Source organism: Anarhichas minor, unplaced genomic scaffold (assembly GCF_050575085.1).
Source record: "Anarhichas minor isolate MPS153535 unplaced genomic scaffold, ASM5057508v1 ptg000011l, whole genome shotgun sequence".
NCBI lineage: Eukaryota > Metazoa > Chordata > Actinopteri > Perciformes > Anarhichadidae > Anarhichas > Anarhichas minor.
Window position 1 is genome coordinate 13,813,018 of NW_027466457.1, and position 13,757 is coordinate 13,826,774.

The window sequence follows — 13,757 nt, forward strand, 5'->3', positions numbered from 1 at the left end:
CTCAGACTCTTGTATTTGGGTCGCACTCACCAGCTGGCCTTCTCATTCAGGGTGTTGGCGCCTTGAAGATCTGACAGAGGCGTCCGTGGATTCTTCCTAGTGATACCTGGAGGACAGGAGAGGGGGAGGGAAGAGGAGGACACATGTGAGGAAAAGCCATGTTTTATTTATTGACATTTTTATCTCCGACCACAGCATGTCGGACTCCCCCATCACTTCATCTTATAGTCCAACCACCACATTGCTTCCACCATGGACACACTGTATTGTGATTGCCTGGGCAAAAATAGCAAGTGAAGCAAATGCATCCCCAGTATTCAATAAGCAAAGTTATAGTTTTGCTTCCTACGATCATGGACTGAAAACAGAACACAGGAAAAGATAGGCTAGCGTATGTTGAAAGAACCTGCTTGGCCTTCTGACTACAGCCTCTCCTTATCTCTCTCTATCTGCGCTATCTGGCTACATTCACCCACTACTAAAGCTTCATCTTGCTCTTGTCTTAGACTGGCTTTACTTTTCCCCAGTCGGCCCCAAGCGTTTGGGGTGTGTGTGTGTGAGAGAGAGAGAGAGTGTGTGTTTCGGTGGAGCTGGCAGTGGGAAATGTACAGTAATACCGATGGAGCCATTACATATGAAAACAAGCAGCTAATGAGCTGGGTGTTTCCAGTTTACATTCGGGGTTTTCTCTTGTAAAAGTTTAAACCCACTGCTTTTACTATCCAAGGATTTATTTTACAAAACTGGGGTCAGACAGCACACACACACACACACACACACACACACACACACACACACACACACACACACACACGGAAACAGCTAGCCTGGCTCTGTCCAAAGATGAAATAAATGACCGATTATCCAGATTTAAAGAAAATAATGGTTTAAATTGATGCGACAGAGGTGGAGAACTTGTGGTCTCTACGATGAGTCAAGAAATGCTGTATCCTCCATTTCCCATAATGCAACTTGAGTGTCTTTTCCTTTTCCTAAGCCTGATAAATATCCACGCCATCTTATACAACACAGGACGTCCATTCATAGTCCCCCAACCCAAGGCGAGTTAACGCCTGATGACATCAACAGGGTTATTTTAATATTTCTCAACAACAAAAGACATCAAGCAACAGTTTTTACAGGCTGAGTAGTATAAATCATGAGTAGTACAAATCACTGATGCTGATGTGTAAAATCAGTGGAGTTTCCCTTCAGGGGGGGAAAATCTTTGGGGAATTTCCAAGGGAATCAATTTCAGTGAAATCTCACTGGAGTCATGTGCATGAAAACAAAGTGCTGCTTTACAACATGAGGACATGTGACACTTGGAGGTTCAGGCACACAATACACACTCAGCCCCACATGTAGAATAAAAAACGTTCACATCTGAAGCTAAATTTGGGGAAAAGGACGACCAGAAAATCCAAACGCTGCCGGTTCACATGGGACTGATTCATCGGTCTGGTCACTCGTGCGTGGGAATAAGTCTCCGCTGTTAGGTGAGCCAATCGGACCAGAGCTCAAAATGACCCAGATCATTTCTGATTTCCAATATCTTATTAACAGCTGTAATAAAACCAGCTCACTGAGGCTGAAAATCATCAGCGATCCATAATTCTCAATTTCACCACCAACGACTTCTTCAATACAGCCTGGAATGAATGTATTTCATGGGTTGAGTATAGTGAACAGCTTCTGATTGGGTTTTAGGAGAACTTCAGGTCACTTCAATTCAACAAACAACTGCACAGTGGTTGTCTTATTATTCGCCTTTCGTGTCTGTTGTGTGTGCAAATTGATCATTATTATTTTTAAGGGAATTTCTCAAAGTTTGATAAAAAAAAAAGGTGAAATTGGATGAAAACACTGCAAAAAAACAACAACAAAAAGTGTTTTTATTCTTTGTTTGTTTGTTTTGAGGCGGACCCCGTTTGCTGCAGTGGGAAACCAGAAGACAGAAGACCTTCATGACTCGATACAATACAGCGGAGAGTCTCGCGGTATTTCGAGTTACTTACTGTACTTCTCGTCTTTGCATCTTTGAAGGATCTCGAGGCTCCTCTGGTGAACCGGGTGATGAAGGAAACTGAAGCTGTCGACGGTTTTGACAACAACACAGGGAACTGCTGCATCGTTCCCTAAAACAGAGAGATGGAGAGCAAAAGGAAGCGAAGAAGAGAATTATATATATATATATATATATATATGTATTATATGTTAAATAAAAAAGACAAGAAACGAAAAAATATGAATAAAAAAGAGGAGATGAAAAGGGAAGTAGGGAAAGAAGGTGAATCAGCAAGCAGGAGAAGAAAAGCAGCAAAAACAAAAGGAAGATAAGAATTAGAGAGAGAGAACAAAGACACAAACCCCTCTGAGATAGGTCAGTGGGGACATTTTCAAACACTGCACTGTATCGCTCCTCCCACTTTGTGAAAATAAACACTGCAGAAGAAGATCAACACCTTTTTTCTTCCTCCTCCATCATCAACAGCAGAAGTTAAACCTCCTCCTCAAACACACCCTGTTGTTCTTGGCTCCGTTAAAACAGGAGTTTGGACGTCTCAGTGTGAGAACAGCTTTCCTCCCGGTACAGATTCACAGTTCAGTACACGTGTGTGTTGAGCGATGACGTTAAGATCATCTATTAGTACACAAACAGTCATGTGGAAACATTATATTGAGCACATGATTGTTGTCGTGTGCTACAAACTTGGGAGGTAAAATAACTACTTTTGAGTTCTTTTGTGTTTCTGACAAAATGCAGGAGAAGGTATTTTGGGTTCAAACTGAGGTTTTATTATTCAAAATAATACCACAATTAGGGCTGCACCGTATGTATATTTTCATTTTGGATTCATCATTTGGATTATTACCATTGCAGATCTTAATTATTCTTGTCGCGTTTGACAAACGGTCCAAAACCAAAAGATATTTCACTTAGAATGATATAAAACAGAGAAACAAATCACATGTAAGAGATATTGGGATTTCTTGCTTTGTAAATTGCATAAACAACATTTGCTTCTCAAAATTGTTGTTGTCAGTTCACTTAACACAAATCATTTAACCACAAACAAAAAATGATTTTGTTTTACATCTTTAATAATGTAAAGTGATGTCACGTCATATTGGACTCTACAGAATGTTAGTTTGGTGTTTAGTGGTGACTCTATTTTGTCTTTATTTGTTTCTTGTGTAGCTTTGAAGCCAATGAAAACTCGGCTTCACATCTTACAAATTTCTTTGTGACATAAAATAAAATAGATTTGATTGTCATTAGTGAGATTGAAAAAGAAAACATGTAAAATAACCCAAACTATTCTAACTTGAGATCAAAGTGTGTTCATGTAGGATCCTGATTGAGAAAACAGGTTTTCAGGGCTTCTAACCTTCAAGCTGCTGCCTCGTTCTTTACTATATTGGGACTTAAGACGTTTCCTCACCAGTTTTTTTGTGGGTGTGTCTGCGGCCGGCCTCCCTGAAAGCCACTAGGGCTCTGAAGTAGGCTCGCAGCACGGCCCAGCGGAAGGTCGCCACTGGGTCGATTCCCATCAGGCTGCAGATGAAGGCGTTCTTGCTGCTCTTGAGCAAGGCCACGATGTCGGGACGCATGTGGTCAGTGTTCTTCTCCCTGAAGTCCTGGATGAAGGAAAGGCACATGTGCATCCAGCCAAGCGTTAGTTATTCCTCTGGGGACGGAGGTTATCATGATTATACACAGACAACAATAACTTCTTTATCCTGTTGTTGATGTTTTCTCATCAAAAAAGCACATTTAGCAGTTTCAGTAATATATCAAAATAGAGAAATAGAAAATCATAAACTCAAGCAGAACATGTTGCCTTGTTCAGGACATTACGTGCCAATGTTTCAAAGATCTACACCACTCTCACATCTGTTAGATATGAAGCCTAGCGGTTAGCTTAGCTTAGCATAAAGACCGAAAGCAGGGGGGGGAACAGCTAGCCTGGCCCTGTAACAACAGCACCTCTAAAGCTCAGAAATGAACATGTTACATCTTGTTTGTTGAATCTGTACAAAAACTAAAATGTAAGAAGTTGAAGTGGGGCGGGAGACAAGAAAAGTAAGCGAGTAAATAGGCAACTTGATGTTATTTTTCACTTTTGTTTGGAGCAACAAGATATCACGTGGTTGGTTAGTGAACTTTAGAGGTGCTGGTAGGCCAGCCTGGTATCACCAAATGGTGAATGAATAACTCGCCAATTCCTTTAATCATTTTGTGTGTCATCACTACACATCTTTTGCTTTCAGCCTATCATGAGAGCGTACTCCTGAAGTCCGGTGACGTAGTGAGAGAGAGAAAGTCAGCGTAGGGACGAGGACGGGGTGGATGAATGGGTGAGACAAACACAGGACTTTCACCCAGGAGACTGGTGTTTGTCCCACCACAGAAACATGTGTTATTAACCACCCAGCCAAATTTAAAAAAAGAAAGAAATCACACTCAAAATGGTGAAAGACGTTTTCAGCGACTTTTTCCTAACATGTATAATCTGTTTGGAAACGAATCCCAGATTCTACTTGACCCGGATTTTAAATATGAGGTGCAGAAACTCTTGCTTAAGCGCACAAAGTTAAGCGCCCTCTCTTCTTCGGCCTCGTGTGTCTGCATGCAATTAAGCACTTTGACTGAAGCTGCACTACGATAACAGAGCTATGAACTATAAACCCTTCAACGTATTCTCTCTCCGGATGATTCGACTCAGCTGTGCGTTCACTAGCGAGCCAACGACTCTGGCTCTCGCTACACGATTCACACCAAACAATTCCTTGGCTCTCAGTGGACATTGGATACCTTTCCACCTCCACGATAACCAACTGTTATGGATTTACATTAAACAGTCAAACAACAATACGCTTGCCCCATTCCAGCACATGTGCTTCTTATCAAAACGCAGCTGGGAAGCGAACGGAGAATTTGGTTTAGCTGAAGAAATGTGTCGACAGAACAACAAGTAGGTCGGCTGCAGAGATCCGTGAAGGTTTAAGTGAAGCGAGGAGAAGCTTCGATTTTAGACTTTAACCACACGGACAGAAGAGTTCTGTTTAATGTACATTTAAGGAATTAGGAAAAGATCAAATCCTGATTTACAACACGCAGCGCGCCAGCTTCACTTCTGTTGAAGGAGCCATGTTGCATGTATAGGTTTCCTCACTGTTAGATAATGGAAGCTTGTTGTGATTAAACTTTGTTTAACATACTGACGTGTAACACACCTACACGGCAGGTTCGACGCCCACAGAAGTACAAGGTTATCGAGCAACTGCTTGGCTTGAATCCACAATAAAAACATTCCATCTTCATATATTTGCAGCTAGTTGTAATGAAACTTGTTCTTTATTAAGTCGACCAAAGGAAGATAAAAATCAGGCAACAGTTGATACAATCAGGACATCCGGAGCTCAGCTGTAAAACCTCGAAAACAAGTTTGCAAATCTGATTCCAGCCACTGTAGTTTTGCCTTTGCGTTATGTCTTCGGTGTTCAAACCACCTGAAAAAACATCTGAATAAGCATTAATCCAGATTGTGGTTTGCCTCTGTTGGCAAAGAGAAGTCAACATTTATCTCGATGTAACCACAAATCCCTGATGGAGCCCTGTCTTCAAAACATGTCTTAATCTTCAGTTTGAATAAAGTCTGACATGACTTGAAAGAACAGCGACTCACATTTTAGAGAGCCTTGATTCAAATGAGCTTCAAATGAAATCCAGTTGTTCTCATGTGTCATAAAACTGTAAATTGTATAAGTAAACACTCAAAACCCGCTTGGTGCAAACGGACCAGAGTTCCGTGTGAAGCTTTGCACCAGTTAAAAACTCAAAGAGTCAGAGTTCATTTTAGATTTGGGTTAATAAAACAAAAATAAAAAGGATTATCCCACAATACTGCAGGATGCTAGTGGTACAGTTAGCTGGTGTGCAAACAATACAAACACACTTAACTTGTGTACATTGTCGCATATACTGACACACAGGAGCATCTCACCTTGACTCCGTACTTGACTTTACCAGCGTAGTGTCTGATGATGAAGGCGGGCTCCATGACAGCGGGGAACTCGATGTAGCTGTTTCCTTCATGCTGTCGCTTGAACTTGTCCAGCAAGGTCTGATTGGAGGCCTGGGGGAAACTATAGGAAACAGCGGTTTTAATCAGACGCAGGTTCAAAACACTGAAATTTGAAAGTCAAGACTATAAAATTAATACATTTCTGACCTTAAACTTAAAGCACCAACAAATGTTTTCTTTGGGAAACTCTTTGGCACTTGTTTCGTGGTAGCAGGGGAAGCTAAATAGCATAAACAACAAACTATTCCAATTCTTATTTTCATCTACTTTTGACAACAAAGCAGCGCCACCGTGGCAGCGGATGATTGCACCCTGCATTTCTCAAAGTTTAAAGAAAGAACACAACATCTGTAACTCCCTTCCAATAACTCTCAGGGATTAAAAACATGCCACAAACGTAATGCCATGGCTCAAATTTAACCAAAGTTGCAGAACTTCTGCTTAGATATTCATCTTTGGTGTTTTTTACATCTGCTTCACGCACATTTTACCCATTTACCTCTAACCTCAACATACCTCAAGGGGATATTTCACATCATCTAAACCTCTCCTGCCTGGCACCTCTGAAACTGACTGCTGGCTGCGGTATATCCGCAGGGGGCTTAAGGCTTGATGCTGTTACTGTAGAAATGGACCCCCACACTCGCCCCCCTGTCCCGCAGAAACCTAATCCACTTCTCCAGAGGCCCCGAAGCCCCGCGAGCTCCACTAACTGTGAATGATGAGATCTCTAAGTGTCTTTCTTTCTTACTGTGTAATCATTTAGCATGAAGCTCCTTCCTGTGACAGCATGAAACCCCAGGAGAGACCCTGTCCCTCCCTCATTTTTCTCCTCAGAGATCCCCCTTTGACCCTAATTCTCCAAAAGTGGTCCCACCCTCCCCCGCCCCACCCCACCCCTCTCCACACATACAGTACATATTTCTACACACAAACATATACACACTATTTGGTCCATTCCACGCGTTATTAGATCCAGATGAACCAGCTATGCTAAGTGGCAAGTAAGATGACGGCTAACATAGATAAATATGGCTGTGTGTGTACCGCCTGATGTGTTTTTATGCGAGGGTGGGGGGGGGGGGGGGGGGGGGGGGCAGAGCTCTGGGTTTGATTTATGGAGGGGAGAGATGCAGACGCAGAGTGCTGACCTGCAGGAGGAGAGCGTTTCACCTCAGAAAGAGGGAGAGGAAAAAACGTGATCGAGAGATGCTGGAGGAGGAATAAGCATGTCTTCGTGCTTTGGTTCAGCCCTGGTGTAAGCGCTAACGTTGGTACCAATCAAGCTAATGAGGAAGAGTTTGTCTCTTTGATTCACCAGAATAAGTCAGTGAGGCATTGGACACCTACACGGGGGAAAAGACTTAATCCTTTACAAACGTTACTTTGCCCTCTAATTGGTGCCCCACATACGCCAACAATAACCATGTATATTTATCTATCTATCTCCAACCAGAAGCACAGAACTTTCATTTATAGTTATTCGGCTAACCGCTGCTTCCTAAAGTATGAACTCTGAATTCAGCAGGTGACGTACTTGCACTCCTCGTCCAGCAGGTGGAACAGCGCTGTGGGTTTCTTGCTGATGAGGTTGAGGCAGCCGCTGTTGTCGATGTACTCGATGTTGTGCCAGATGATGCCCTCGGCCCTGTACTCCTCCTGCAGAGGGAAACACAGAGGAAGGAATACTTTGGGTCAGTAGATATTTTAAAGGCAAATATGTTCTGGGAAAGGTGTTACAGAGAAAAAGGCATTGTGTTGTATTTATTGACTATCTTCAACCTTTACTTGAATAAGACTATCAACACTTTCAGAGAGTTGATATTCGCATACGCACACAATGACAGTAGTACAATATTTTGTACACAGGAACAATCTGAGGGTTCAGTGTCTTTTTTTTGAGGACATTTTCATGACATCGTCAGAAGACAGGGTCATTCCTCACGCATGTTAAAGTTAGGTTGAGGAACTTCAGTCCCAATGTACCATGGACGTCCTTATGTGACCTACGTTAGTAAACGAGACCGCCAGCGAGAAGATTGGCTATTTGTATAACGCTTGACTTCGGTGCCACCAGGTCGAAATCTGGCAAAGACCAACGAAATCATGCAGGTTCACCAGAGTCCAGCTCAGACTCCAGCGGGGCCTCCTGCCAGGAGCAGAGCTTTGCCTCGCTGCTCCGCCGGTCCCTGCTGGGAGCCAACACCACGCTGCTGGAGACCCAGGCCGTATTGCTGGGCCTGCTGGAGCGAAGGGAGGCACAGGGAAACCAGAACCAGGACTGAGCGGGGCTAACTGTCAGACCCTGCTGCAGTAGAAGGAGAGGTCTTATAAAGGGACTCTGGTGATCAGAAACACTACCACTGTTGTCCGCAGGGACCGCCAAAATCTACACTTGTGCATACTCTCTGTGGTATGAAACCAAACCAATGCTTCCACAGGACAAAAAATATCTGAACCCCCACGATGAAAACACCTGGCTGCTTTTAGATTATCAGTAAAACCACAGTTAATTGGTAACATCTATGTGGCCCCTGGGGCCAATGACAACTGAGGTATATGACCTGTGTCCTCTTAATACCCCGATGGGAGAAACCAGTGAGAGACACCAGTTACAACCCCACTGCCAGCTGGGAGGAACAGTGGGGGAGGAAATAGTGGAAGGGGAGGTTTGCGGGTAACGTTCTCCTCTCCCTGGAAAAATACTGTTGAGATACATTTGAAGGTAAATAAAGAGTTCCTGCTCCAGCAGCTTCAGGTCACAGTGTGTCTTACTGTTGGACTGCTGGAAAAGAGCATACTCAGCAAACCAAAGTATGACACTAAAACTTAAGGGTCAGCACTGGCGAGGCAGGGAGCCATAGCTGAACAAAAACAGAAGAAAAGGAGGGTGTTTTGTGTCAGGAAAATCAATAACAACAGTGATTAAAATCGCTTATGGCAGCAGCCTCCAGATGCTGCAGTGTTCTATACATCTCCCGATACCAAATGAATGATGGAAAGAATAACACACTGCTGATTTTGTTGTTCTTAGAGCGTTGCCAATAGTTAGATGAAAAGCAGTGGGATCATTAGAAACAAAAGGATTTATCCCTCTTGGAAGCACGAGTGTGATTAGAAAATCTTATGCCGACATGCCTGTTCAAGATTAATATCTTGTGTGCAACGTTGACAAATTGCTCCCCTTCGGAAAATACATGTACTTATTTAGGATAAATGGGAAGATTTTGTGCAGATGGTGGTGGGGGAACAAGTCTGATCCTATGGGTCCCATGAATATGCTCTCATGAGAACCCACCCAGAAGTTCATATTTCCAATGTGCAATTGCTATCATGGACAGAGCTGTTTTTGAGGGCGCTAGACAAAATCAATCAAACTTTATGAACCTCTTTTCAGGACAGAAGTAACAAATACATTTACAGGAGAGAGAAAAGAGAGTGACAGAAAAGCAGACGGAGAAGACAATAGAGTACAAACACAAGGAGATAAAGTGTAAACCATAAAATATACAAGCTGTGAGCTCAAGAAAAAGTCAAAGAAAACAAGTGTTTTTCTTCTCCAGATGCTTTTTGTTGGTCAATTCCAAATTCGAGAAACCGATTAAAAAAAAGGTCAGGGGAGCAAACAAATCATTAGGAATCATCCTCTAGGAATGATATATATTGACACCAAATCTAGCCCAAGCAGAGACTACACTGTTGACGCAGACTCATGGCGTATGGGGTGGATCAGAGGATTATGTTACTAGAGAGTATAGTCAGGTATGGTATGTCAGCATGGGACAGAGATCTTTCTGTCCAAGCTTGCTCGTCTGGTACAGACTGCCATGAGGGTTATTGGGGATCCATCCCACATTCTCCACATCGAGTACGAGCTCTTGCCCTCCGGTAGGCGGTGTAGGGTACCGTCATGTAAACTTAACCGTTTTAAAAACACACTTGGGCCTTCCTCAATAAGTATTTTGAATAATGTTGCTCGAGGCTGAATGAGTCGTGCAATAGATTCATGATACGATGCGGGGGTCGTGCAAATATGTTCTTATCTGGTTGTACAATATGTGCAATGTGCTCTAGTACATATTGCTTTGTTTGACTGTTTTTCTTTTATTTACTACTATAGAGGCAGCTATAACGATAAGACAATATGCTATGTGTCATATCATGTATGCAGCATTTAAATCCAAGACAAATTTCCCGATGGGGACAATAAAGTATATTGTATCGTATGTTGTTGTCTGGCCTGGTGTCAGAGAGTAACTTCTTCTGATTGGAGGTATGCAAAGGAGAGAAAGTAAGAAGACAAATGACTCCACCTCAAGCATCGCAGCCAGTTAGACCCAATGCACAGGAATGTGCATTGGGTCTAACTGTAAAATAAGCTGTAACGGTGGCGGTTTATGCGTGCATAACAAACAGGTTTGTGTGTTAGCTTGTGCACACTGTATTTGTACGTGGTGATGCATGCACGTCTCTACCTTTGCATGCTGGTACCCTTTTTGTATGTAAGAGAGTGTGAATGTGTTTGTGAACGAGCATTATGATAATGCTCCTAAGGCGGTGACGGTCCTGTGCCACACACACACACACACACACACACACACACACACACACACACACACACACACACACACACACACACACACACACACACACACACACACACTGTGTTTGGTGTGGTCCTATTAGCTTTGGCTGCTGTTCCGAAGGTAAACACACGCTGCTGATAAGAACAACTGATTGGCTTGGAGGAGAGTGAAGCCCGGAGAAAGCAGAAGAGGAAAATCTCGCTGATGGAAAATCACCTTTCAAAGTCAGAGTGACGGACAGAGAGAAAGCAGCGGTTAATTTCAATTGTTTTGGTCTTCATCATATCCTCAAATGCTGCATTTAAGTCAAACTTTCAGCTGAATACTTCTTAGATATTCACCTTCAAAAGGTTCTCTATACGACATTTAGACCATTAATATAGCAGCAAACTACTATTTTCTATGTAAGGATATGGTGGAGAAATGTCTCTCTGTGTGTGTTGTTATTCCAGTTTTTCTGTGTTTTGTTTACGTAGCTCGTACGGTCGTGCCAGCATGTTTGCGTTTCCCGCTGGCTGGCTAATGTTGTGTGCGCTGTTCGTACTGTAAGCTTCTAGCCGCTGGCTCACTATCGCCATGTTCAAATCCCTTTTGAGGCAATCTCTCAACCATAGATATGCTCCGAATTCCGAGTAGAGCTCCTTTAGTTGGATGGCTGATGACCACCGCCTAAAAAAATGTGACTATATATCAGGGCTACAAAGAAATCATGTGGAGTCAGCAAGAACTTTGATTGGAGAACTTGGGCTGCTTGTGTTTTCTTCAATACATTTCAGATATTTGTAGATAATACTTAAGAATAGAAGTTGCCCCTTTTTAGTAACACATATTTAAATAAAACCTATGCTCACAGTGATCGCAGTTTCCTCCCACAATTAATAAAAACGTAAACACAGTGACAACAAAAACAAACACATTTCTAAAGATGGCTTGCTACCATGTAAAGATATTTGAGGTAAGCAGATGGACAAATCTGGAAACTTCATCCCCATTTTGGGTTATCAAAAGCCACGATCTTCTTTTAAATGAGTGCATTGCCATTTTCTAATATTTTGGTAATAAACTCACAACAAATAACAAAAAACACAGTATAATACCGTTTTAGTTTGTTGAGTTTATGCAAGACAGGAACGTTTCTGTATCTTTTAAACGGTAACTGAGTGCCAGCAGCTAAAGGCTAAACACGATGCATCAGACGAGGTGTGGAGTGCTTTCTTTCCTCGTGACGTCAAGCCGAGGGTAGAGGGGGCCCGCGAGCGTGAACTGCACAACTTTATTCAAACAAACACAAATCAGTAGAGATCTGGAAACCCTCGATGAGGAAGCTACACCAACCTGCCTCAGAGGGGCCTCAGAGCTCAGCGGCCACCTCGACTGTTGTCCTGTCAAATAAACACAAGACAGGCCGAGAGCCAAACGTTCAGAGGACCCCAGTGATTAAAGGATAATAAACGTGAACTCCGGGCGCCGTCCTGTGAGGGCGAGCGTCTCAACAGCACTTTGACACTTATGAGTTGAAAATAACACAGGAAAAAAAAAAAACTTCAAGCGAAAGGTTAAATCGAAAGAGAGATAGAGGAGCACCTGCTGCCACAGAGAGACTGACAACACAAACATTAAATATTTTACAGAATCACAATGCATTTTATATTTTTAGTAAAATGTAGAGGAAGGGTTTCTAGCAAACGGATTAAGATCTGACTATCTACGGATACAGCTGCCTGTCAGTTAGTCCTCGGTCCTGACCTGGGTGGATGAGAATCAGTCAATAATGCATCATCTATTGTTTCAAAGGATCCAGTATAGTTTACATCGATCATCACAACGTATGTTATGTTGTATGTCTGCTGTTAGAGTAACTCTTTAATGTCCGGGGCAACAGATAAAAAGTCTCCTTTTCAGTTTCTATTGACGAATATGATCAGATACATTGTTTTGTGTTTTTAACGGCAATTTATTCCATAATTTTAATAATGAACATTGATCGATTAGACCGACAGTGCTGTAGTTTAATTTCTATATTTTTATTGTTTATGAATAGATAAATAAATAAAAATGTTTCTATTGACTTCTATTGATGCCTTAATAGCAATTATCTTAACTTGTATGACCATCAGCTTCAGCTTCAGCAGAGAAGAACTCTAGATGTAAAATTAAAGCCCCAGAGTGCTAAACCGTCAATTTTTCATTTACAGTTTGTTAGTACATGTTAGATCCTGCAGTGTGTGTGTATATGTGTGTGAGGACCCTGAGGGCTAACTGTCAGACACAGATAACAGAACCATCAGAGGCATCGGCAGCCTGTGATCTTCATTGAGGTTGAAGGGACGTTATTGCACTCGTTTACTGAAACACTGCTCTTTCTCATTTGGCCTTCAGCGACGGGCCCGCCCGCTAACCTGCCACGGCCTATCAGGGCTCAGCACGAAGCAGGCGAGAGCGACAGCTTCTGTGACACAGTCCAACCGACTGAGACTAATTATCTCTCTCTTTTCCCTCTTACAGCTTTCTTACTTGTTCTATGGATATGTTATTAAGTGGTTTGAAAGTGGAAAACTGAATAAATGAATATAACGAATACAAGATAAAGCTGGTCAGGGATTAGTGGTTCAGTAATAGTCCTTTTCAGTGGAATAGTGAGAGTGTAATCATGATGCTGACGTCTCTCTGATCAGCACAGTCGTTATAATGAAGAGAAACGGTGATGAAATTTACACCAGAAGATTTAAAAAAAAAAAGAAACGGAGAGCGAGGCCATTTAGAGGCATAAAAAGTAAACAAACAAAGCAAACCCAGTCAGAGAAAACGTACAAAAAGCTAAAAGCGTTAGCTGCATTTAGCTGTCAGGAAACAAGCAGCTCTGCTTGACTGCTGCACTATAACCCGGCCTGTCAGCCTCCTCTGGTCATGCAGCACTTTTCCTCTGACCTTTTTCACTTTAATGGGTGTGCGTGTTAACTTAACCTAGCTACATAATTACAGCTGCTTGTACTGTAATGTCAGGGGGAACGTGGCTGTCCAGCACAAAGCACTCATACAGTACAAGGGAATATTCAACTAGCAGAGACCGGCTGAAGTG

General features: G+C 42.5%; 1 protein-coding gene across 1 annotated transcript in view; it reads right to left on the minus strand.

The window, feature by feature from the left end:
* The window catches only part of LOC142947745 (unconventional myosin-IXAa-like), a 125,174-nt gene that overhangs the window by 24,354 nt on the left and 87,063 nt on the right, over nt 1-13,757 (minus strand). Inside the window, exons 12-16 of the mRNA XM_076089539.1 lie at nt 7,630-7,751; nt 6,012-6,153; nt 3,447-3,642; nt 2,019-2,138; nt 31-106 (exon numbers count right to left, since the gene is read on the minus strand). Of these exons, the coding sequence (XP_075945654.1) occupies nt 31-106; nt 2,019-2,138; nt 3,447-3,642; nt 6,012-6,153; nt 7,630-7,751 (656 nt within the window). The remainder of the gene's footprint in view (nt 1-30; nt 107-2,018; nt 2,139-3,446; nt 3,643-6,011; nt 6,154-7,629; nt 7,752-13,757) is intronic.